The following is a 24,601-nucleotide window of genomic DNA, read 5'->3' on the forward strand; positions in this document are numbered from 1 at the left end:
CTGGGTATAACAAGACCAGGCTGCCATATTCAGTGCACACCTCAGCACTTCCAGGATGGGGATTCTACTGCTTCTCTGCACAGCCCGCTGTGGCAGATCTGATCTGGTTTTGTATTTTCTCATCTGGGGCTGCCAGCTCGTCACTTATTTGAATCCTATCACAGGGGGAGGAGGTTACATGAGTTCGAGGTGCTTCTCCTGTTTTGCCTGTAATTCCACCTGCTGCTACTGTGACACCAGATTACCAAAGCAACCCCCCCCCAGCTGGCCGGACTTACAGCTCTTTATCCCAACACTGACATTGGTGGCACCAGTTTCCTTCTACCACAGGCAAGGTTTTCAGCAGAAGCAGCATTCTATTTGGCAAGATATCAGTCTAACAGCACTGTTGCACTGTGAACCTTTAGACACTAACACGAGCCTCAATGCAGTGAAAAGGCAACTGACGAAGCCGTGGCTGTATGGACACGCAGCAAACCCAGGAGTACAGAGCAAGTGCTCAAAAGCAAACCAGCACTGAGGAGCCTTCGAATGCATTTCAGTTCCATCTGTATCACACGGATCCAATACCTGGTAAAGCAAATCCCTCTGCGCCAGCAATGCTTTAAATTAGGAGCTACAGAAAACACAAGAATGAAACTCCACCAGTAGTTTCAGTAATTCAATAATTTATTCATCTAAAAAAGTGTGTAAAAGTATATAGCTCTCATCCACAAGGTATATATGAATGACATTTAAAATGGAGGTCTTTATTATTATTGTTTCTTTTTATCAAAGTCTTTTTTTTTTTTTTAGTGTATTGTACCAGCGATATACTGTAGATTTAAAATGAACTTCACTTTTTTTTTTTGTTGTTTTCTTTCAAATTGTCGGCTATATATAAAAGAAGCTCACTGCAAAATGCTCAGAGGAAAAACAAAAAACAAAACAAAACAAAACAAAAAACCCAAAAAAAAAACCAAACCAAAAAAGAAATTCAGAACTCCCCCAGAAATGTACAGCTTTTACATTTAAAAAAGGTTCTGAAATATACATACAAGCATGCTGGACATTCCCCGCCCCCCTCCCTCTCCCTTTAGCTCAAACAACTGTAATAATAATTCTGATTTAGGCATGAATTTCCAAAGTTAGAAATAAAAAGAAAAATAAAATAACTTTCTTCACTCTGTAGGAAAGCCAGGGCTTGTACATTTCAGATTAATTCAGTAAAAAACTCACAAGTAAAATAATGCATATTTAAGGGAAATATTATACAGAACTTTTCACACTGAAGTACATAAGATTTTTTCTTTAAAATCTATTGCCATTCATTTATTTTGCACAAAAACGTATAAATATGTCACCAGCTTCTCTTAACTTAAAAAAAAATTAAATAAAAGACACCAGATGAAAACTACTCCTCGCTGCCCTTTTGGATTTTCCATGTCTGCACAGAACCAGGTTTCTGGGGAAGAAATGCCCCCGGATAAAAACGGCCCATTTAAAAAGAACAAACTCAATCATAATCCAAAGTCCCGATGAATCCTGGGAACAAACAACCCCCAAATGGTAAAAGATTACAAATGTCTACTTTACATTTTTCCTCCCCAAGTTAAATTTTTTTTTTTTTATACAAGTTTACAATCTTCATCTTTTTATGCTCTTCAAAAGGCCTTGAGAATTTTCTCTTCTGATTAAGAAAAAATAGTACTGCAATATTTTAAAGTCAATTTTACACTGTACACACATTAGATACAAATGGTTTGATATCAGATTTTTTTTTTTTTTTTTTTTTTTTCTTTTAAACCTATACATTGCAAAGAGGATGCCCACACGGGAGGTTCGGTGCAGAGAACGACATCATCCATTTACAGGTTACTTCTCTGACTTCACCCTTCCATGACACAAGCGATACTTATATCATTTGCTTTAAATGTTTACATTATCTCAAGAAAAATACTTTGTAAAATCATAGAATTTCTTTTTTTTTTTTTTTTAATTATTATTATTATTATTATTTTTTTTTTCCCCACCAGAACATGAAAGTCTTTTGGAAGAACTTTTAACAACGTGTCGGTTTTTCCCCCGCCATAGACAGCTATGGGTCACAGCGCCTGATCAAAGTGCCCGACCCCTCGCCCACAGCAGCCCTTGCCTGCTGCACACTGCAACAGCAAACATCAGAAAACGGAGCTTAAATATAAACCCCTCGGAGCCTGGAATGAAGGAGTCGTAAAAATACTTCAATTAGCCATTGACCTTTCGAACGGCGATCATTTTACTCCACAAAGTAACTCTTCCACCGCAGCGGTAGAACTTCAAGTACTAATTTAATGATATAATTTTCTTTTTAAAATTATTTCTTTGAAATAATATTCCTATAGTCAGAAAAAATACACCAGATTTGTCACTGATTTCGTGTAAACAAAAAGCACATTTTTGGATATGTACATGGACGAGTCGGCCCAGAATTACAGGGCGACTTGGGTTTCAGTAAATAGCTTTTTAGCATCACTAAATTTACTGGAAATATATTTCAATCATAGCTCTACAATAGATTAATTTACCACTTTCCATTCACCCTTTAAAGGGCTTTAAAGTATTTTTCCTCCCTACCTCTCTTCTTCTGTTAGGTAGTGTTATCCTTCATTAAATGCTGGCCTTTCCTTGCTTTAACCAGGCTAAACGCAGGTGAGAATTCCTTAAAACACAAGTGTATCCTTATCAGGACATGCTCCCCTTCCCACGTGGGACTTTGATTGTTATTAGCTTTTTGATTTCTAGGTCAGAAGAGCGAGAGGTATGTAGATAAATAACCCTTTATGTAGATAAATGGTGGAACGGAGTTGGGTTTTTAAGATATCCTACTGTTCCTGGTCCTTTATAATTTAATCCCTCCCCTCCCCAAACCTAACAATAAAATAAATATCTCCAGACCATTCATATCTACATGGACAGGTAACAAATGCATGCATTCATCCCAATCCACTCTGACAGGAACTCCAGGTAGACTGAAAATTGCAATATTCATACAAGACCACGACGGTGTGCATTTTCTTTTCCTGCCAAGTCCCAGTTAACGATGACCAAAGAACAAAGAACTTCTGGGCAGCCCAAAGCAGTCACTACACGATGGTTTCACTTGTGGGGCTGAAACTGCTTACGGTTGTTCAGCAGAGTTCCTAATCCAAAAAGATATTGGAGTCTTCCTTAAAAAAAAATAAAATAATCTTAAAAAAAGTAATAATCAGACTGACCAGTAGTTACTGGGCTGCCAAACTAACGCCGACTTGAGGTTACTCTGTGTTCACTGTTCTTGGATGTTCCCAGAATTGGACTGAAGCTGCCAGAGATGTTAATGGGTGTTTTACTTTTCAACACTGCAGAATTCACATGTGCTTTTGGAGGAACAGAAGCACAGCACAGGACTGGTCTGAAGAGAAGCAAAACTGTGATCTTTGCAGACTGTGGCACGTTTCTCAGGTAAAGGGGAGAATAAGCCAGAAGAACAAGTGCTTTTCTATCTATTAAAGTATGTTCATGATGGCATTGTACAATTGAGTGAGCACCACAAAGTGGACAGGAAGGCAGGAGCTGCGATCCTGAGTGGCAGGGTTACACGTAAGCCAGGACAGTGCATTATACTGCTCCAAAACGAACCTGTGGAAGAGAAATGCAGGGAAAATGAACCTGGAATTTTACTTCTCTTTTTTTTTTCTGGAAGATTTGACTGAAACTTATCTCTGTTTTTCCTGGTGATGCATTGTGGAAGGGACTATATTAATGCTTGTGGTGCATGCAAAGTAGGAAACTGAGCACAAAATGCGTGCCAGGTAGGGGTGGGGGGTAAGTTGTGTTCTCAGTTTATTTGTACTCGACCCACAATTTGATTCCAGGCCCTTTCCCATCAAACAGCAGAGATTACAGAATCTTCAGAGAAATTTACATTGGACTGAACCTCTGGAAGTTTATTCTACTGCTGTATTAAAAAACCTGATTCTTGGACATCTCTGAGGATGGAGGCTCCACAGACAGTTCCAGTGTTTGATTACAATTTAGAAAAAAAACAAAATTACTTTTCCTTATGTCGGACTAGAATTTCCTATGTCTGAACTTGTGTTCGTTGTATCTCATTCTTTCCTTGTGCATCTCCCAAAGCATCACCTTTTTATTTAAGAGGATGCAAACTGAAATCTAGAATACTACATAATACCACCAACTTGAGTTAAATAGGTTGTTTTTCATGGTTCCTACTGGTTGGTATTTTCTGCTTGGTAGCAATGTACACGTTTGTCCACTGGTGGGTCTGACCTTATATTCTGTCTCATTAAAGTTTATTTTCAGTGCCTGACAGGTGACATAGAGGCAAACAGCCCTCTACTTAACTTCTGCACTAGGATGGATATATAGTGCTGTATTGATTCAGGAAGTGTCTCCTTTACACTCCACCTCCTAAGATAGTGAGTATCAGGAGAGTACCTCTACCTCCTTTGATAACTCGGTTTGATTTGGTGAGTAAAAATAATTATTTACACAGGCCAGCTCAGACTGCCAGCTAAACCAAATCATCTTTGGGAGGCAAACCAAGGTGCCCTCTTTGTAAGGCAGAAATTACTCCACTGCTTTGCAGAGTAGGACAGAAGAGTGATTAAGTAACCCTCAAAGACCAGTTCTTTTGTTGTGGCCTTGGGATCTGTGGTATATGTTGTTTTGTTCACCAAAAAACACACGTGTAGGGCATAATAGAGGTGTAAACTGTTGATAAGCCCAAAAAAACGTCCCTCTGAAATTTCATTCTTGAGTTCCCCACAAGCCAAGGAATGAAATGCAAAAGCAAGAAGGCATTACCTCAAGACATCTGATGTAGTTTTAGAGTCAAGGGGGTGAGGAACTCGCTGAGAATTTCTGGCAGGCAGTAGTTCATCTGTCTGCGCTATGGAGATGTGATGATGTAACGAGGCCTGTGAAAGTAAAAAAAACAACAAATTAACAACAAAAAAACAATTTAACTCTTCACATAGTAAACATATAGGAAAATTCACAGCGAACAAATATATTGTGAACTGTCAGCTGGCAATTCTCTGCGGAACCCAGCAGGATCAAGTGTATTTTGAAGTTCTGTAATGATGGATAAATGAATAAAATGACTTCAAAACTTCAAATAAAATGACTGCTTTGTCTGATTGGAATTAATGATCTTTAAAAAGCATGCTGAATTCCACTCTTAATTTCAGTCAGGGAAGGAGTGATGAAGGAAAACACCTGGAGTATGTCAGTGTTTCTTTTTGCATTTCAACAACATAGCATTCTAATTCTTCAAACTCTCCCATTTAGGAGACCCACCCCAGAGTTCCGGACCCATCATGCACTGAGATGCCCAACCAGAACACAGCACAGCCTTCCTCTTGCTCTCTGCTGCCGTATTTTCTGAATAGCTCTCATCTTTCTTTCTGGGGTGAGGTTTGTGCATTAGTTTACACAGGAGCAGAAAAGGGATTTCATATTGATCACGTGCCAGGGACAGAGGCAACCATGCAAGCCTTTCAAGTGGGTAGCTCAATAGGCCACACGGCCTGCTGGGGCAAAACCTCTAGTTTGTGCTTCTCCAGTTATGGCATGCACCTCAGAGGTGGAATGCTTCAGCTCAAAAAGGCTTAATCCAAATCAGACAGAGATGACTTAAACGTGTACTTCTCACATGCTGTGCAGGTTTCCTAACTGCAGCACCATGCAGCACAAAGGAGACAGCACCAGCTGCTCTCTGAGCTGTTACAAGTTACTGCACGAATTCAGCCCCTTGCTTTTATTAAAAAATTGTCCAAACCAAAACAGTACGTTCCAAGTCAAATTAAACATTTAATTCAGCTTGGATCTGAGAAAGCAATTGCATTGGGTTAAGGGGGAAGGGTGGTGGCTCCTTCTCTGCAGTACAAAAATCTAGCACAGGCTTACAGAAGGAATTCATGGAGTTGCCTAGAGCTCTGCTGTGTTTTTAGAGCTGGAACCAAAACATAGTTTTTGCATTATTACTCACTCACAAAGAAAGGCAGTTTTAAGTTTAGGGTAAAATTTCATCTCTAGCTCCAAAAATACGGTGGCTTATTTTTCATGTCAGTTTGAGAGCTCTATTCCACATGTTTGGAGCAAAGCACATAATTCTGGAAAGTCACCATGAAAATGTGGGGAATTTGGTAGGTGATCTCATTTAACTGAGTACTGCAGCACTTTGCCAGTGGATGCTATACTGAACATAAGGCCCACCATACAGATTGCAACAATCATCCTAAATCAGTCCTAAAATGGTTTTTTGGCAACAGAATTGAGAAATATTGAACAACTTTATTCTGATAACTGCCTGATAGACACATATGAGAGAATTTAGCTACAAGACTTCAAGAAATGCTTTGTATTTGTTAATTAAGCTAAGAATGGATGAAGAAAATCTACTATCTTAATTAGTTTATATTTTGCTTGCTTGAGTATCTACATGACTCTATTCAAGGCAGATTTTTCACCTTTTTTCCAAACTCACTACCTGACATCCCAGTAAGAAACTGCATGTCACTCTACTGGGATGAATTAATCTGTAGTAGTTGAACCAGTTCAGCTCCTGCAAGCAATACACCAGTACTTCTTGCAAGAAATAGCAACCTTCTGGATTGGCAAATTCTACATACACTTTGACACCGCTGACAACACCATGCAAATTCTACATCTATGGAAACAGGACCAGAAGACAGTAGATGCTCTGTCAGGAGTGCTACTCTCTAACTTTTTAATCTCTGTATTATGACTGGATCATGGCAGGATAAGAAGTATGCCTCTCCTGTCTTGGGCTGACTGAAATTTGAGAAATTAAAATTGGGAAAGACTGGATACAGCTTTGATGATTCTGTATTTAGCAGATGCCAAACTATTCAATTTTCAGGTAATAGAGATTAAATGCTAATAGCCAGCTGTCTTCAGTGAATTTACATCCTGGATTTCTTAGCTATTTCTAGTACTGTCAGTAGAGGTAAACAAAGCTGTCATTTTCAAAGGAAACATATAGGATCTAAACACAATTTTTCCTCCCCTTCCACCAAGAAAGAACAGCAAGACAGACCTTCAGGAAGAGAGGACACTGGTTTTGTGCCTGAGGACAGGATGACCAGAACCACTGTGGAAGATTCTCAGCTTTGGCAGTTGACACGAAGTATCCAAGAGCAAGAGGCTGCTGCTTCAGTTCTTCAGGGGCTTCTCTGGAGAGGAGACGTTCCCCTTGGCTCTGAAATAAGAATTCAAGGCACATTTGTCGCTTTATGTCATGACATCTCCCTCCAATGACTTTCATCTTGCTTACTAATCATCAGGTTCTGTCTTGGTATGAAGGAGCTACACTGTAATTATTGTGAATCTTTGTGCTTTCCTTTCTCCCTTGCACTTGGGCTCTCCAGGCTGGTGTTGCAGGATCACCCAACAGCAAGTTGTGTTGAGCTTTGGGGAGCTGGCTGCTACAGAGCAACTTAGAGGTATTGGACAGAAGAAACTGTTTTATATTTGTATTGCCAAGTAGAGATGCAGTGTAGGAAAAAAAAAAAACACAGCTGTCCTGCCTTCCTATTTGCATCATTTATTTATATACTGTATTTTGTAGTATTAGCTACTCATATTCTTGCATAGAGACAAAACAGTTACTAAGAGATAGGAGCTAAGCGATTTTAAAAGGCTTTAATACCAATTTTATCAAACTTGGGTTGCTGCCTGTCAGGATATACATCTGTGATTGTATTCCTGCAGTCTAAAGGCATGACAGATGAACCTTCCATACCTGAGGCTGCTGAATATGAACACTTGGGTATGAACTTATTTACCTCTGTAGAGAAAGACATAAAGCCTTATGTATCATGAACTCCATTACCAAACCTACAAAGGGCTCCTTGGGCATCAGAAATAAAAGGTGACTGCCTTTGCACAGTAAAGTACATTCCTAAAATCAACTTTTATTATTTTGCTTTCATTTTTTATTTCATAGAGAGGGAGGAAAAAAAAGCCTGTTGTGTATTTTAGCTAGAAACATATCTCAGAAGAACCGAAGTGGCAGTCCATTTAATCCATTTTAAGTCAATAGGTAAAGAAGATTTCACTGAACAGAAACTGGCTTAATCACAAAGCCTTCAATGCTAGCCCTTCAAGCAGGTCCTTCTCCACCAGTAGTATCTTGCTCAGTAATCAGAGGAAGTTAAACAGTCCATAAAGCCCAGAGAAGGTTGCAGCTCACCTGGCTGTGGGCGGTTGGAAAGTGTAACAGCAGACCTTGAAACTGGCTGCTAAGCAGTCAGGGCTTACACTGTTCAAGTGCAGCAATCAATTATGGGTTACATGGACGAAGGCTCGACCTTCCCTGCCCCACGAGGTAATGATCACACACTGTTGCTTTTTTAAAACCAAAAATTACACGTCAATTACCAGGCAGTCATTAATGGTTAAACCGAATTACTGTGACAGGTTCATCTAGAAATGGCTCGTCCAAGTTTCTGAGCCCTTTGGTCATTAACCTTTCAGTGCTTTTCTTAAGGCACTTGGATGGAGTTCCACGGAGAATAAGTTTTTTAAATGCATTTTTCTCTATGTGGCAGAGAATAGAGATTACTGAACAAGCTAAATAATGCAATGAGTGCTCAGCTGTGATTTATGGTTGGAGGGTTTGGTAACAGAATTCGAAACTTTTAATTTGCCCACATACCAGGCTGGAGTAACCAGAGACAGAAATTAGTTACCCTTTGAAAAGTGGATTGGTGCATTAACAAAAAGCAAGGTGGTTGTATACTGTGATCACAAAATACAGTACTGGCATTTTTGTGGCTGATGCAAAAGTGATCTTTCACTTTTCACTTTCATTCACAATCCATTATTAAGCTGACCACTGAAGCACTTTGGCAGAGATTACAAGGAAAACACAGGGAGGACTTTCTCCTTCCAGGCAGTGAAAGTGACATTTTGTAATCCTGAAAATCAGTCATCTTCAGGGAGTGAGAATTCTTAAGAGGATATGGGATATTTAAATTTAGAAAAATGACCTTTTTTTTCTTTTTTTAAACAGAAAGCATCATTAGGAACATCATTATTCACTGTCAAATATGTTAGCTGCATGTACACCTTTTTGTAATTCCTTCCATACCAGATGTATGATTTATCTTGATGAGACTGTTTTGAGCCACCAGTGACAGTCACAGATACAGATCCAGTTGCTTAAGTTACTGCAGATTGCTAAATGAGAACTTTTAAATGCATGAAGTTTATCCAGTTTTTCCAGAAAAGCCTATTTCTTTATTAAAATATTGTGTTATTTATAACAGAAGTGACATGCTGCTGTGAATGCACTGCTTCTAGAGTAAAATTCCTCTGCAGGAAATTATGAAGCACCTTAAATTTCTCCATATTTTTAATGGAAGACTGAAGAAGAACTAATTCTCTTCCACAGCTAAATGGCATGAGTAAGAGTTCCATCAAACTAAGGCTGATTCAAGAAGTACCTTGATTTACCAAAAACGATTTGCATTTTAAGTAACCACTGATGTTGGAACCAACTTTATAAAAGCCACTTCAAACAAAAGTAACTTACAAGCACTATATGCTCTGGGCTAATTTTTACTAAGAAAACAACATTTGCATAAACATGCAGCACCTGTGAAGTTTAAACTGATAGGGTTTTATTAATAGGACAATTATCTCCCTTCTCCTTCCCTTAGAAACTCATGCGATCAGCGCTGTCATGTCACCTCTATGCCACAGACTTGTCACCTTGTGGCAGGGATTTCCCATCCTCCAGAGAAAAATGGATTAATTGAAATTAATTTTATACAAGTGGATTAAATACAGCTCTGCCACAACAAAGCAAAGCCTCCTCTCTTTCTCTCAGTTATCTTGTATGCAACAATTAACTTTAAAGTTGGAGATGTAAATGGTCTTGGCATCTTTTACAATAGTATTTAGCCAGTCTCTCCAATTTTAACGTTACTTTCAGCTTAATCAATTTCATTAATTTAATTAATTTTGACCGAACAATGCTTGAAAATTAACAGTGGGAAAAAAGATTTTGTTGGAAAGTTTGGGTCTTTCTGTTTTATTTTAAGTAGCTCAGAAGTGTTCCAGCCTTACCCTACTGTGTTGGTAGTGAGATCCCACTCCAATGCCAGATGGGGATCCAGGGGAAGGAACTGGGGAAGAATTTGGTGAAGAGTGAAGGTTCCCTGTTATTAAAATTCTGATGTCATTGTCCATGTCATCTGGGAACGGGAGGTCAAACATATCATCTGGAAAGGAAAGAAAGAAAAAATCAATTTCAATCTGCTGTGTCCATTTCTATTACAATACTGTTGTAATTTATGGCCTTTTTTTTTTTTTTTTTTTTTTTTTTTAAATAGACCCTTGAGATAGATGAAAGCAGTGATAAACATTTTACTATTCTACTGTTGAATCCTTCCTCGTTCCTCTGACTGCAACAACACGGACTTGGAAGCAGAAGCTGGCTGACATCTATTAAAATCACGGATTTTACCAACACTCAGAAAGTGAACAAAGCTCCTGTCATGCCAATCTAACAACAATCCAAACTGAGACAAAATGTCACCTCTCTGCAGTCGCTCACAGAAATCCATTTAAAAATATAGCTGAAATAGGTTGAACAAACCTACATTTGTTACCCACAGCAGGTGCTGCTCTCCAGACCTGTGCTACACAGCTTGGCACATTTGCCCCAAGTATTCCAGGAGCAGTCTCAGCAGTTTCAAGGCAGCTGCTCACAGCATCAGGTAGCATCCAGCAGAAGGGCAGCAAGGCCAGCTCCACGTTCACATGCAATGTACTTTCAGGATCATTTCAAATTTCCTACAATTCAGCTTTTAACGTTTTACTTTCATCTCAGAAATCAAATGCGGTTTTATTATCATAGCTTGCTATTTTAATTTGCCTTATGTTAATTTGTGGGAAGGCAGTAAAGATACACAGAAAATGTGTTTGCATTCTATGAGAAGTACATTCCATTGCTCAGTCATTTGGAACACAAGTTATGATAATATGGGTAATTTACATGACGGAAAGCGAGGATGTAGGGAACACAGAGCAGAAAACTACAAACATCACAGTACAGTTTAAACGTTTTTTTCCTCATCCAGATTTTTTCAGCAAAGATGTTTAAACAGTAATAATGACATCTGAAGTTTTGGGGGGACAGAAAGGGACACTGGGAGCTGTCTGAATTAGAATTGCTACCAGATTTATAGTAAAATGCAGAGACCTTAAATACGAGTAGTACATTTCTACATAGTTTAAGAAGTGCCATACAATAAATAATTTCTCTTGAAAAAGAATTTGCTTGACATGAAAATGGAAAGGAATGTGTGTCTTGAATTAATTTATTTCAACCTGAAGCTCTAGTGCTGGAACAGGCAGGTGGTTGTTTTTCTTCATCTTCTGAAGAGAAAGACTGGATTTCAAAAGCAATGAATTAACTCAGTTTATTAACTTCTGTCCTACAACCTCACTGAACAAAACAGAACTAATGTCATGCTCTGCTTAGCCTCCAAAACATAAATGAGACGCCTAATAGCATAGGAAGCAGTTTAATCATTAAGTAGAACAGAGTTAAGAAAATTAAATTTAACACCATTTTGGAAAACGCCAGTTCTTGTACCTGATTCTAATTAGCATCTGAAGCACTAAAGGGCAGGTTAATGCAGGTTAAATATTCCTCAGCACAGCATTCAGTCAGGATTCTGGGGCTTTGAAAGGACAGCTGCTTAAGTATTAAGAGGGGTAACTTCCCTTCTTTGAGGCCCACTGAAATTCCCGGAGGAAGAGATCAAAGCAGATTCTTTCATTAAAAATAGTGAGCCTTTCTACCCCTCTCTACTGTAATTTGCCTGAGTGAAACGTCTTTATTCTAAGTGACTGGTAAGTTTGAATTATTTTACAATCATTTTTAAAAACCTATGGCAAAACAGTTAGGAAAATACTTATTATGAAGTATTAAGCTGAGTCTTGGAGATATAAGTTATAGAGTTAAGTATGTTTAAAAATCCACACTGTTAATAATAGAGATCTCACAGTTTGGTTGGTCTACTTTGCATTCTTTTACAGGAAGATAAAAATTCTAGAACAAACACCTTCCCTCCTCACGAGCTTTCCACTCCACAGACCACGAAGCAAACAACTGCTACAGATCAACTTGGCCTGACTGAGTCACAAGTTAATCACAATGACAAGAAAAAGCATTTCGTAGTCTGTGCCATTTTGTGTATTGATTGGCCAATATTGCTTTTGGAATAAACCAGCAGGATTCTCTGAACACACACTATAAAAACATAGTATACTATTCTTTATCATGTAGGTATTGTTTGTGCTCTCTACATTAAATTAGAGTGGCATGGGGTCCATGGGAGAAGACAGATCCATTCAGATCTTACTGCTAACGGGAACAGCTCTGCTTGTGTTTTGAACAGGACACCAGACACAGGCTGACTTACCATTAGTTGGGCTGAACCCATCCTCATTGGGGTAATTTGCTGGTGCTACCTGGATAGTAGCAGAGGTTGGGAAAACCAGGATGTGTGTACAGGAGGCATCCTGAGGGGTATTCAGCTGAGATGACTGCAGGTTCAGTGCAGTACTTCGTCCAAACACTGATCCCATAGTGACAGCATCTTCCAGAAAAGAAGCAATGGCAGAGGCATTAATTTGCATCATCTTCAAAATACGCTTTCAATGTCCTATTACATTTCTAAGGATCTAATCTTGATTTGCATGCTAATAAAAATGTTTAAAGGTTCTTATCTTAAAAAGAATAAATTACCAGAAAAGCCTGAAATTAAGATCACAAATCACATAAATAACATTTAGCTATGTGAATTCCCATACAATACCACACCTTTCCTTTCCATTTTGCTGCCCCTTAATCAAAGATTTGCTTGTTAAATGAGTAAGGCAAATTTATTTTGGACAGGCACACCTATAGAACTCCAAATTATGCAATACACCCCACTTTGATTGGCACTGAAAGAGACACAACTTGCCATCTACTTTCTCACATTACAAAACTCTGTTTTGAAAGTTATTCAACTTTTCAAGCTCATTTACTTTCTGTTCCACATAGTAAACTTTTCTATATAAACTATATATATAAACTAAAAGCCAGAGTAGTTTGTAAGGATATCTCAACATATACACAAAAAATATGTGCTTAAGAAGTACACAAAATAAGGAAAAGGGAAAAAATGCAGCATGGAAGGGCCTCAAGCTTTGAAACCTTTCAACTGAAGCCTATAGATCGATGCTTACAGAAGAATTATCTAAAAACATTCTTAAATATAAGCAGGTTTATCCTTACTCCCACTTCCCTAGCCTCCAACTCTTTCATATGATAGACTGTAACAGTGTCTGCATTCCTCCTTGCATAATGGTTTCCACAACACTACATTTCAGCTAATGAGCACTGGGCGATTTGGAAACATGACTTCCCCAAGGAAAAGGTCATCAGATTACCAGTGGCACAAAGTAATCTCTTCTCCTAGGAGTTAAGGCACCAGACAACGTAACCCTTCCTGATATTTTGGGAATTCTGCTGGCTCAGCTTATGTTCTACCACATTCAGCCATGCTAGTCTTGTTGGGCTCAAAAGTGTCCCAGAATTGACATGCTTCTTATGCGCTAAGTAAGATAAAAGAAGTTAGAACAGCTGGATAAAATTCACCTGGCATGACGACAAATGACCCCTGTGGCTCCATGGCAACTAAGCAGGCACTGAGGATAGAAGGAGAGTCTGCTGATGAGATGCCACACATGCGGCACACCTCCTTCAGCTGTTTGCTGATTGTCTGCAGGGAGCATTCCCCAAGGAGGATACTCCAGTCTGAAATGAAGCAAATTTAGACAGAACAGATAATGAGGTTTCTAAAAATCCACAACTTGCTTGCATAATGTTTCTTTTTTTTTCAGTGTTTTCATCTACATGGAAATCTTTTTAGGAACTGCACTGATTCTTTTTTGAAAAAGCACATCTGTTCTCATCTGGCATGCTGCATAACCATAACTCTTGAAATGTAAGCAAATAGGTATGAATTCACACACTGAACACAAAAGGAATTTTGTTAAGCCTTGTAATGAATAAAATACACTAAACAAAACAAAGTGAAAGCTTTGTTAGTCTTTCAATGCTGTGGATATACCTTTAAGAAACTACATTTAGTCACTGAACTGACTTTCAGAAAACAAAGGAAGAGAGCTGCTTACTAAACTCTGAGTTTGCCGTCCTACCTTCATCCCAATTAACTCCCAGGTATATGAGGGATAACAAATTCCCTTAACAGGGCAGGCAACATCCCTTCTTCCCTACATGTACTGGATGGGAGAAGGCATTGAATTGGAGCTTCTTCCCCCGGAGTAATTCTTTGTGCTTTTAGACTGAACTGTTATTTATTATGCACTGTTTTTCTATTTTTTTCCTGTCTTATGAAATACAGAATCTCTTACAATAAGCTAAGTAGAGGAATCCACATCACATTCATTTATCACGATAAAAGGACATTCACTCATGTCTGTGTTTGCCTGCCTAATTTCTCTTCATGTTTGAAATAAGGAGACAAATGAAGATGCAGAGCACCTTCTCAGAACCCCATTTTTTGACCAACCAGCCAAGAGCTTTCTAGTGGCCACAGTCATTAGAGAAGAAAGAGGAGCTGCCAAATGCATCTACCAGTGAGAGGAATCACTGCTGAAATGAAGCAAGGCACTTCCTTCCCTTGCTGCATTAAGGGATCTGAACCTAAAGCACTCCAGAGGTTGCTGTTCCATCTGAGCTGTTAGGAATGCTAAATCTTGGGAACTCTTTGCGGACTGCAGGGAGCCTTGTTGCTGGCTAATGCCCATCATCACTTAGTGTTGTATACCACAGAAAAAAAAGATTTTTTTTGATTCATTAACCTCATTTCCAAGTATTTCTGTTTGAAAGTGAAGAATCACAACTGAATCCTGTTTCTGTGACAGGGCAACTATTGCTAGGCTGTGGTTGGACTCGATGATCTTTAAGATCTTTTCCAACCTGAGCAACTCTATGATTCTGTGAAATCTATTCCTAACACGACCAAACCCAGTGCTGACTTCCAGTTGGAAATATCCTCTGCAAATGTTAGTTACGTTAGCACTCTACAGCTTTCTGAAGGGAGGTTTGATGAGGAAGGGTTTGGCCTTTTCTCCCAGGCAACAAACAGGACATGAGGAAATGGCTGCAAGTTGTACCAGTGGAGGTTTAGGTTGGACACAAGGAAGAACTTTTTCTCTCAGAGAGTGGTCAGGTGCTGGAATGGCTGCACAGGGAGGTGGTGAAGTCGCCATCCCTGGCAGTGTTCAAGAGGATGAGGAGCTGTGAGATGTGGTTTAGTGCTTGTGGTAGTGATGGTGATGGGAGGACGGTTGGACTAGATGATCTTGCAGGTCGTTTCCAACCTTGTGATTCTATGATTCTATGTTAATCTACACAACATCTACAAGATGTGTGAGAGTAGCATCAGGCCCAGCGTACAAACATGGACAGATTGCAGCAAATGCTTATAAAAAGCACTATAAAAATCCAGTGCCAGGATTGGATTATCAATCTAATTTTCCCAGCTTTAAAGGTTGGTGATCAACTCTGTAAAACACCCTGCTTTGCAAAACAACCAAGACCACTGGCAGTGACAGTGCTGGCATCACAGACCTTTTAACTCCCCATGGCCGAGGCGGCCGAGCCGCCCTATGACAACTCTCCAAGGCAGTGATGTCATCTGTACAATACCAATACACCATTCCCACAGCTTCTGCAGACCGATTTTACGTGCAGACAACTTGCTCCTCCTTGACCTGTAGAGTAACAGAGAAAAAAAAACGAGTTACAGAGAATCAAGGATAATATCCAGATTTCTACTGTACACACTTATGTCACTGCTTAACATCTATAGGAGCTCTTGCAGCTCTGTAGAGTGTCTACCTTACCTTCCTCATATGAAGCAGAAAATCTGTCTGCTTTCAGTACTGGTATTGCAATGGTAATGAGAGGTGTCAGTATGCTGAGCAATATACAAGTTGTTCTTGAAGGTAAGATTTGTAGGTAGCATTTGTGAAACAAGTGTAATACAACAACAACTTCTCTCTCTCTGATTTGTAAGTTTATACTATAAACTGTCAATTTAAACATGATCACTGCTAACATTATCATGATCACAACAGGAAATACAATTAGAATGAGATGTGCAAGAAAGAAATGCAGTGAGGGATGATGGTGAGGTTTGATAACTACAGAGCTAGATTTAATGCAAAAAAATCAAGGTTTCTACCTGTTTGGTAAATCAATATTAACAATGCAGGTTTCCAGCAATTCACCATGAAGATCCGTGCAGGATGCCAGAAGCCAGCGCTGATCATGGGACAAACAATAGCCAACAAAAAGCACGTTGTATTTCTGACTGGCCTCTCCAAATGTTTCTCCCAGCTCTGTCTGTTTGTCCTTGATGGGTGCCAGTATGAAAGGAGGTGAGTATAGCTGGATTGGGCTGGGCCTCTGCAATAAAGTCAACATAACAATCAGCAGACATATAACTATTCCGTGCAAGAAGTATACAACATAGACTGGCAGCAAGGACAGAAAAAAATGAGTTTGAAACAGTGTATAGGTTGAAGACATTCATAGTCAAAAGAGATTCTGGAAAAAGGGGTGATGTAGACAAATCATTCCTGCTAGTTAAAACTGATGTAATTCAAAACTTACTTATCTAAGGATTTCTTTTTATATATAGGGAAACTATGGAAAGAAGCAGCCTTTGCACAAGCTGCTATCAATCACCAAGACAAGGAGGACCTGAAACCTGTACTTCTATATATTATTTGCTAAAATTGATGGCATCTTCTCACTTTTGTCCATTCACATACTAACCGCAGAACTATGGGTGCAATTTGATGTGAGGTATCAGGGTGTTAAAAACAGTAAAGGCAGAGCTCAAACTATTTCCTTCTATCTGGGCATGAGGTATATCATACTTTCATGAACGTTAGGCGTGATGTCTGAAATTCTGTCTCTTTTATCTCACAGTTTCCTTTCAGAAACACTTTGGTATTTGATACAGCTGAACATTGGCCTGCTAATTAATCACATCCTCTGTATGCATTATACTGCTTATCTTTAAGAAATAAGCCATCAGCAGCCCATCAAAAAACTAACCTGTAGGGGTCTATAAGAAATCAAGGCCATTTCATAATGTTTAATGATATGAGGAAGCAAATTAGTATTGTAAATAATACCACGTACAGTTCTCCTACTGACCCTGATAGCAGTAAATCATTAAATCTTCCTTTTTTTTTCACCAAATCATAGAAGGCTTAGACCAGAAGGGACCTCCTGCTCAAAGCAGGGACAATTAGATTAGATTACCAGGGCTCTGGCCAGGCAAATTGCCTGAGCAACCTGTTGCAGTGTTGGACCACCAATGCAATGACTGAGCGTTTTAGGGTTAGGGTTTTTATTTAAACTGAATTTCCTGTATTTCAGTTTGTGCTGCCACTTCAGCCTTCTCAGCCCCCCTCAGATGTCAGATGCTCCAGTCCTTTCGTCATCTCTGTGGCCTTTTGCTGGATTGGCTTCAGATCCAGTACTACAGGTGTGGTCCCAGCAGTACTGAGGAGAGGGGAATAACCACCTCCCTGGCTCAGCTGCCAGCACCCTTGCTAATGCAGAACGGGGTGCTGCTGGCTTGCTTTGCTGTAAGGGCACATTGCTGGCTTATATTCAACTTAACTAAACTTGGCCCCAGGTCATCTTCTGCACAGTTGCTTTCCAGATGCTGAGCCCCGAATCTGCCTTTGCTTTATAACACCTCTCTGGAGAAAAAACACCATGGGCCTGACAAGACATAATTAACTATACAGAAATAGCCAGGGTATTTTCCTAAATTTTCAGGCAAAGTTAGGAGTTTGCAGTGCAGATGGAGAGCAAGCACATGGAAAATGGAGAGAGGAGACATTCATTAATGATGCTAAATGCAAGCAGCTGCTCATGAAAACATTTACCCTCCTATTCCTCTGGCTTTTTTTTTTTTTTTTCCTGAAGAGACCTTCAGAAATTTAAATACGAAATGCAAAATGCAAAGTGCAAGGTAATCAGCTCATAAAAATAAAGTTTACACTGCTTTCCTGTACACATTGAGGGGTATCATTTCTGCTTATGTCATTTTGTAGAAGTATACCTTGGCAACAGTGTAGGAGCGTTCATTAAATGGAGGGAGACACTTGCAGGGGTCTTGCAAGTTTATTGCTCTTCTCCTTACACTCAGCTACACTGATGTCTGACCACTGCAACTTGCTGCAAAATTCATCCTGTGGATGCAAAATCCATCCTTGATGGAAGAATGAGGTCAGAGTGCAAAGAGGATATGCCTGGGGTGCTGCTGCTTTCAGACATGAAACCAGAAGCAGTCAATGGAGATATCAGTAATGAAACATACTCATGTTTTGGTTTTATGATTATTTTGAAACGAGATTTTTAAACTCTAACAAGCACATCTTGACCCCAAGGTAAGTGCTTAAGTGTTGTGCTGGCTCATTAAATTAGATGAATCAGTCATCGTTATCTTTCGAAGAATGAGAAACATTCACAGAAAGTAGGATGGGTTATTAACCTGTTGAAATCCCTGATATTCCACAAACAGGGCTTGAATATTTACAGTTTAATAAAGCAGATGAAAGATAAGCCCGCTGAAATAGGGGGATTTCTCCATTACCTCAGAGAATTAGTAAAATATACATAATTATGCACAGCAAATTATTTCATATATATGCACACATATACAAACAACAGACATAAATGCTTTCTTGTAGGTCTGATACAGACAAAAATCACAAACTATCTCAGAATCCCAAAGAACATATATTTTCTTTTTCTTTACTCAAAGTGTAAATTCAACCTCTTACTTTAATTCAAGACCTTAAGCTTGACATTTTTTGAAAGCCAGCAGTCTGGGATATTTCTTACTAATTTCTATTTAGCATCACCTTACCTTTTCCCTTTGAAAAAATACTTTTTTCTTACTAAGTGGTCACATTTTAATAGCAAGCTTTTATTCTCTTGACACTAATACTGACCTCTGGATTTTTGAGGGTCATCTCGATGCTGGCAGCTGGCCCAAAGCCTGTGAGAGACTTGATGTGAATCTGTGTGGGCAATGGCCTCCTGCATTGGCAGTACACTGAAAATGCCAAAGACTTCAAGTGCTGAATGTAGAAAACCTGTTCGTCCTTCATTGTCTGCAGCATGTACTGGCAAGGCACAATCTATGTAATTCATATAAACAATGAAACACGATTAAACGTCTTCAAAGAGCTGTTCATTAATACCAACCTCACCCAGACTAACACATCCATCAGTCCACGATGCTTGGCCTGTTGCATTCATCTATTTTCATTATTGTGCCAGTTGTTTCCCACCAGGGCTGCCACCTTTTTGCATGAATGATGGCACCAGTCACTGGCTATATTCTGCCATGCAGAAGTGCTGTTTCCATTACAGTGATATATTTTAAAGTTTTCTAAGGGAAATATTAACTAAGAACCAAGATTTGTTTGCTGTTCATACGTGAATCAGCACTACAGCATCATTCTTACTACTGTAGAGAGCAGAACTTAAATTACAAGGTTTTCTGTGGTTTGAGAACCTTTCAGTAGCTGGGCTTTTCCAACACTGTGAATTGTCATACATACGTATACATAATTTGTTTTGGTATATTTTGAAAGAAATTTTGAAACAGCATGCAGCTCTTGTTCATTGCTGGTGAAAATGCAAAGCTAATGGCAGTGACTGTGTTGAAAAAGAGTGTTCTGCAGCTGAGAATGTGCTGTATCAAATACCACTATTGTGCTCTTTGTATCTTCTGTAGTTTCCATAGAAGTAAGTAGGAGGCATTATTTTTGGAGCGATGTAAGTACATACCACGTACAGCTGTGAGAATATTGGGCTGGTGAATACATCCCTTAGTAAAAATTGCCTACTGTTTTGACTTCAGATTTGTAAAACGCCACATATTTTGGGAAGCAAACTGTAGGTGCCCTGACAATGAACAGCGCGTCTCAGAAGTCTGCAAGCCCATTCAGCATTGTCCTGCACAGACTAAGATACAACTGCAGAATGCAGGCTATTGGTTTTTTTCAGCTATGTCAGTGTCAATAGCTACCCATGTTTTTAGCATCTTCATCTCTGCATCAATTAAATTGCCAAAAGACTGCCACAACTTGCAACTGTGACTGATTTTCAGTTCATTCCCACACACAAAGTGTTTTGGTGACAGTTTTCCCTCATCCCAGCCGAAACAGTCAAAAATGACAAATATTTGCCCAATATTATGCCCAATTTGAGATGCTACAAAAGCTCTGATTCATCCTTTAACTACAATGAAGTATTTTTAAGGCAAGTTGAGCATAAGTGAAAAAGGCATTCAAAACTTCTTCACATGCTGCTTCTTGCATGTGCAGCACACATGCATGCACCGCTCATAATTTCTAGCTTCCCATTCTCCTCTGCAGTTATTTAGGCTGAACTTCTAGCCCTGAAAGAAGAGGCATGGCAAAATGTAGCCAGTCTGGGCAATAGGCCAAGCTCTGTTTCTGACTACACAAATTCAATTCTTGAGTAATTCCATAGTAAGTAATTACTATTATACGCCAAGTTACATGGTAAATTATTTTTAAGAAGCAGATAATAACAATACTACAGTTAAATTATGCATTAAATGTCTGGTTGCACATACTTCTTTTGGATTAAACAATATAATTCAGAGTGAATATAAAAAGCAAACAATTTAACATGCAAAGAAATTAAAGGAGAAAATGGACTTTTTTCCCTTGGCCATGGCTACTCGAGTTGCAAGTTAAATAACAGACATCCCTCTTCAGAAAGCATCTACTGCACGTGATTGCTGGAGCCACGCAACACATTTGTTGCGAGGATACAGTGGCTGCTTTAAATTAATCTCATCACCAGAACAAGCACAAGCTTTGTGCTTCTAACTATGTAATTTCTAACCAGTTCTGAGATTTTATATATTATCTTGCATTTTGTCTCCCTCAGTACAATAACAACAAAAATGCTGTGATAGAATGACTCCCACATACGAAGATGCAGAATGAGGTAGAATTACCTGGAGAATGAAAGAATTCCTCATATTCTCAGGCAAGTTATCCAGCATTTCTGTGTAGCATCTCATCAAACTCAATAGCCAAAAGTTGGTTGAGGCCGATTCCTCATCTGCGGTGTAGGTAAACGGATCCACCATGTAGATGACAACTGCTGGAGGATAGGCATTGCTGTCTGCAGACTCCGGTTCAGTGGGAATTCCTATTCTCTCTCTCTCTGTAACACTAGAGAGATGTGTGTTGTTACATTCAGAGGTAAATTAGAGTTGTTAAGTATTGTTTTTGGAGTAAAAGCTTGTGAGGTCGAAGCAGGGGAGTAGTAAGTGATTCTTGCGTTCAGAAACTAAAACCAGCAACAGTCATTAAGGAAGGATGACTTGTACTCACAGACACTTAATTCAACATGCCCTTTGGAAATGATGCATTAAAGACACCATGAATTCTAACACAAAATCACTGAATGCAATTACTGTAGTTTAGGTCTGAGGAATATGGAAAAGCTGACTAAGTATTAAGTCTGTGAGTTATCTCATGTTTGTGCTCGCCTCGGTTTTGGTGTTGGTTTGGGGTTTTCTTTTGTGAGAGAAAACATTGAGAACTGAGTACCAAAGAAATATTCATGGAGACTGAAGTCCTCTAATTCGTTACAGAAAAGGTTCCCTTGGCAATGGAGGGAGCAACTGAACGTTTTTAACTTTGTAAAATACTCCTCCATGCCTCAACCATGACGGGGAGGCTCAACATCTGTAAGTGATAAAAGCAGCTCAGACTCATTCTGTCAGAAACCCCACTGCAATTGATAGAGGTATTTTGCATAGATCTAGTGAACAGATGTCTTAAGAATAACCCAAACTAGTACAGGATGTGGGCTTTTCACTTAAGATTCAGGAACTGCACAACATTCATCATAACTATTAGTAATATGCATTATTACATGAGTAATGAAAAACATGTTCACTCAGGAAGTCACATAAGATGTTAAGAAACATTTTCCTAATTTTTATGTTTGATGGATGACTATAATAAGGCCCTCGTTTTCAAGTAACAGGAATACAACCCTTCTTTCAGATGGGTTTTGCAATGCATAAAGCACTTGCAATACAAGATATTCAGGGAAAGAAAACAACACTATGAATCTTATTTTGTTTCTGTTAATATTATAGGCATGCTAGAGTTGCCCATCTAAGAGGTGTTAGGTGCAACATGATATATCCTGCAGTACCAGACAGCAGAGAAATGGAGCTAGCAGATACGGCACAGAACTTAAGACGCCTTGTGTTTTTCTTGAAGTGCAAACACAGCCTAGGTAGGGTACCCTGGGGCATCTCAAACAGAACCACAAGAAGCCATTTTCATGAATCAAGCTTAATTTCTTATATTGAAAAAAGGAAGTTATTTTTTCCAACTTCTCTCATCAGAAATGAGGGTAGATTTAGATTGGGTATAAGGAAAAAGCCCTTTACAGTGAGGGTGGTGAGGTGCTGGCACAGGCTGTCCACAGAGGCGGTGGATGCCCCGTTCCTGCAGACACCCAAGGTCAGGCTGGACAGGGCTCTGAGCACCAGATTGATCTGTAGGTGCCCCCGCTCACTTCGGGGGAGTTGGATTAGAAGTCCCTTCCAATGCTAAAGATTCTATGGTGCTATGACTAGAAATGATTAAAAAAGAGCCCTGTTTCATTTACATCTGAACAGCAGTACTGCACACATCCAAGGCTCTTTCAAGGACTGAGATAAAGATTATGAGATGTATGAAAGCAGGAAAACATTGGTTTTATTTGTATTTTGAGCAATTTGAGCACTTACCCTTCCTGTCCTTCTTGTTGCTGTTGTGATAAGTTTTGACCTGCTTCCGTGTCTCCCCCAGGACCCGTGCTTCCTTGTGAGCGATCTGCTGCATTTCCCCCAGTGCTGGTGTTTTGCCCTGAACCAATGTTCCCACTAAACCCTGGGGTAGGGGTAGCGCTCATCTGGTTAACGCCAGGTGTTGCAGAAGATGCTGACAGCTGTGGCACAGAGGATCCAGAGGATGAGCTACTTCCTGCAGGAAGGCTAGTGGTCCCACCATTGGGTGTGGAGTTAAAAGAACTGCCTGTCGGTGGTGCCCCAGAAGTGGAAAGACATGTTGAGTTTGAGGGTACAGGTCCAGTGTTCCCAGGTATTGTCTGAGTCTGGCTTGCTGGCGCTGGGGTTTGGTACTTCGGTGGTAGCAACAGGCTGCTGTCAAGCTGCAGAGTGGCTAAGTAAGGTGCTGAAATGGCATATAAAAAGGAAAGGAGATTAATGACAGTCTTAGATAAAAGTGAGCTGGATTAACCGTAAAGTTATACAACTTTTTCTATGTCTTCAGAGTATTCTAAGAATGTACAAAAGCTAAGTGAATATAATCTCCATTATAAATATTTAGTTTGGAGTCCATTCTTCAGAGTTTCAGTTCAACTGATGTGAATCAGATGTCTGTAGAAACAGGACTGACTTTGCAAAGCTCTGTGGATCAAAGTTGGTACTGACATGTTATTACCTCCGCTTTGACCACGTTAGGATAACACCCTACTTGGTGTTTGGCTGTGCCATCTATCACACGTTATTTTCATCAGACTGAAGATCTAATTGACCTTTTTACTTGAGCTACAATAATAAATTTTAATATAGTTATTTCTGCTCCTGAGCATCAGAAAAAGATATCAGAGTGATCACTCTGCTGTGCACACACTATACATTTCTACATGTAAGCCTTGAGTTCTTATGTTAAAGAGTAACTTCTCCCTCTCAGTTTTGTGGTAAATTAAAACTAAAAGCAGAATGGATATAGAAACTTGATTATTTGAGATAAACAAGCCCTATCATGCTCTGCCAAACTTTTCTCAAAGGATGGGATGAGGCATCCAGCAGTCTGTGGAACTGAGCAGACAGTTCTCATCTCTGTACGCTTTCACAAACTTCCGTTTTCCAACACCAGGTCACCAGAGCTCTCAGTAAGCAGACTTAAGCACAGTGAGTCCTTTCCCAGAACAAAGGGAGTAAGAGCTGTTCCAAAAACCATTCACAATTCCCAGCTTTTTAAAACAAAAGGTGGTTTGTGCATTTCAGCTCAAGTTTAAGTGTTCCTGGTGCTCTGTGATCACTGCCTATCTTGCTAACCAGCACCGTCTCAGCAGAACTATCTGGAATGGAAGAAGACAAAAACTGGGAGCAATACAGATGTTAGATGATGCCAGGGACTGCTCAGTCAGGACCTGTTTTCTGATAACCCAGCAAACTTCTACATTCTTTCTACTTCATTCCACAATCTGTCACCCAACAAGCAATTTTGATATGTTATAAAAGCACAACCAGAGCAGGTAGCCATAAAACAGCTCCTTTTTAGTCTTTTAGAATGTACCAGTATGTTTCAGGAAGGAAATAAGCCTACATGTGGTCCAGAGGAGACAATGCCT

At 39.5% G+C, this 24,601-nt stretch overlaps 1 protein-coding gene across 1 annotated transcript in view; it reads right to left on the reverse strand.

Moving 5' to 3' along the window:
* Positions 1–651: 651 nt before the first annotated feature.
* The window catches only part of MED13L (mediator complex subunit 13L), a 179,213-nt gene continuing 155,263 nt past the window's right edge, over positions 652–24,601 (reverse strand). The window contains exons 21-31 of the mRNA XM_042829053.1: positions 22,971–23,415; positions 21,171–21,390; positions 19,123–19,311; positions 16,326–16,549; positions 15,710–15,852; positions 13,709–13,867; positions 12,486–12,662; positions 10,120–10,274; positions 7,085–7,246; positions 4,828–4,940; positions 652–3,639 (exon numbers count right to left, since the gene is read on the reverse strand). Of these exons, the coding sequence (XP_042684987.1) occupies positions 3,507–3,639; positions 4,828–4,940; positions 7,085–7,246; positions 10,120–10,274; positions 12,486–12,662; positions 13,709–13,867; positions 15,710–15,852; positions 16,326–16,549; positions 19,123–19,311; positions 21,171–21,390; positions 22,971–23,415 (2,120 nt within the window). The 3' untranslated portion in view covers positions 652–3,506. The remainder of the gene's footprint in view (positions 3,640–4,827; positions 4,941–7,084; positions 7,247–10,119; positions 10,275–12,485; positions 12,663–13,708; positions 13,868–15,709; positions 15,853–16,325; positions 16,550–19,122; positions 19,312–21,170; positions 21,391–22,970; positions 23,416–24,601) is intronic.

This window comes from Centrocercus urophasianus, unplaced genomic scaffold (genome assembly GCF_019232065.1).
Source record: "Centrocercus urophasianus isolate 14NV4802_14NV808 unplaced genomic scaffold, USGS_Curo_1.0 seq_30, whole genome shotgun sequence".
NCBI classification, from domain to species: domain Eukaryota; kingdom Metazoa; phylum Chordata; class Aves; order Galliformes; family Phasianidae; genus Centrocercus; species Centrocercus urophasianus.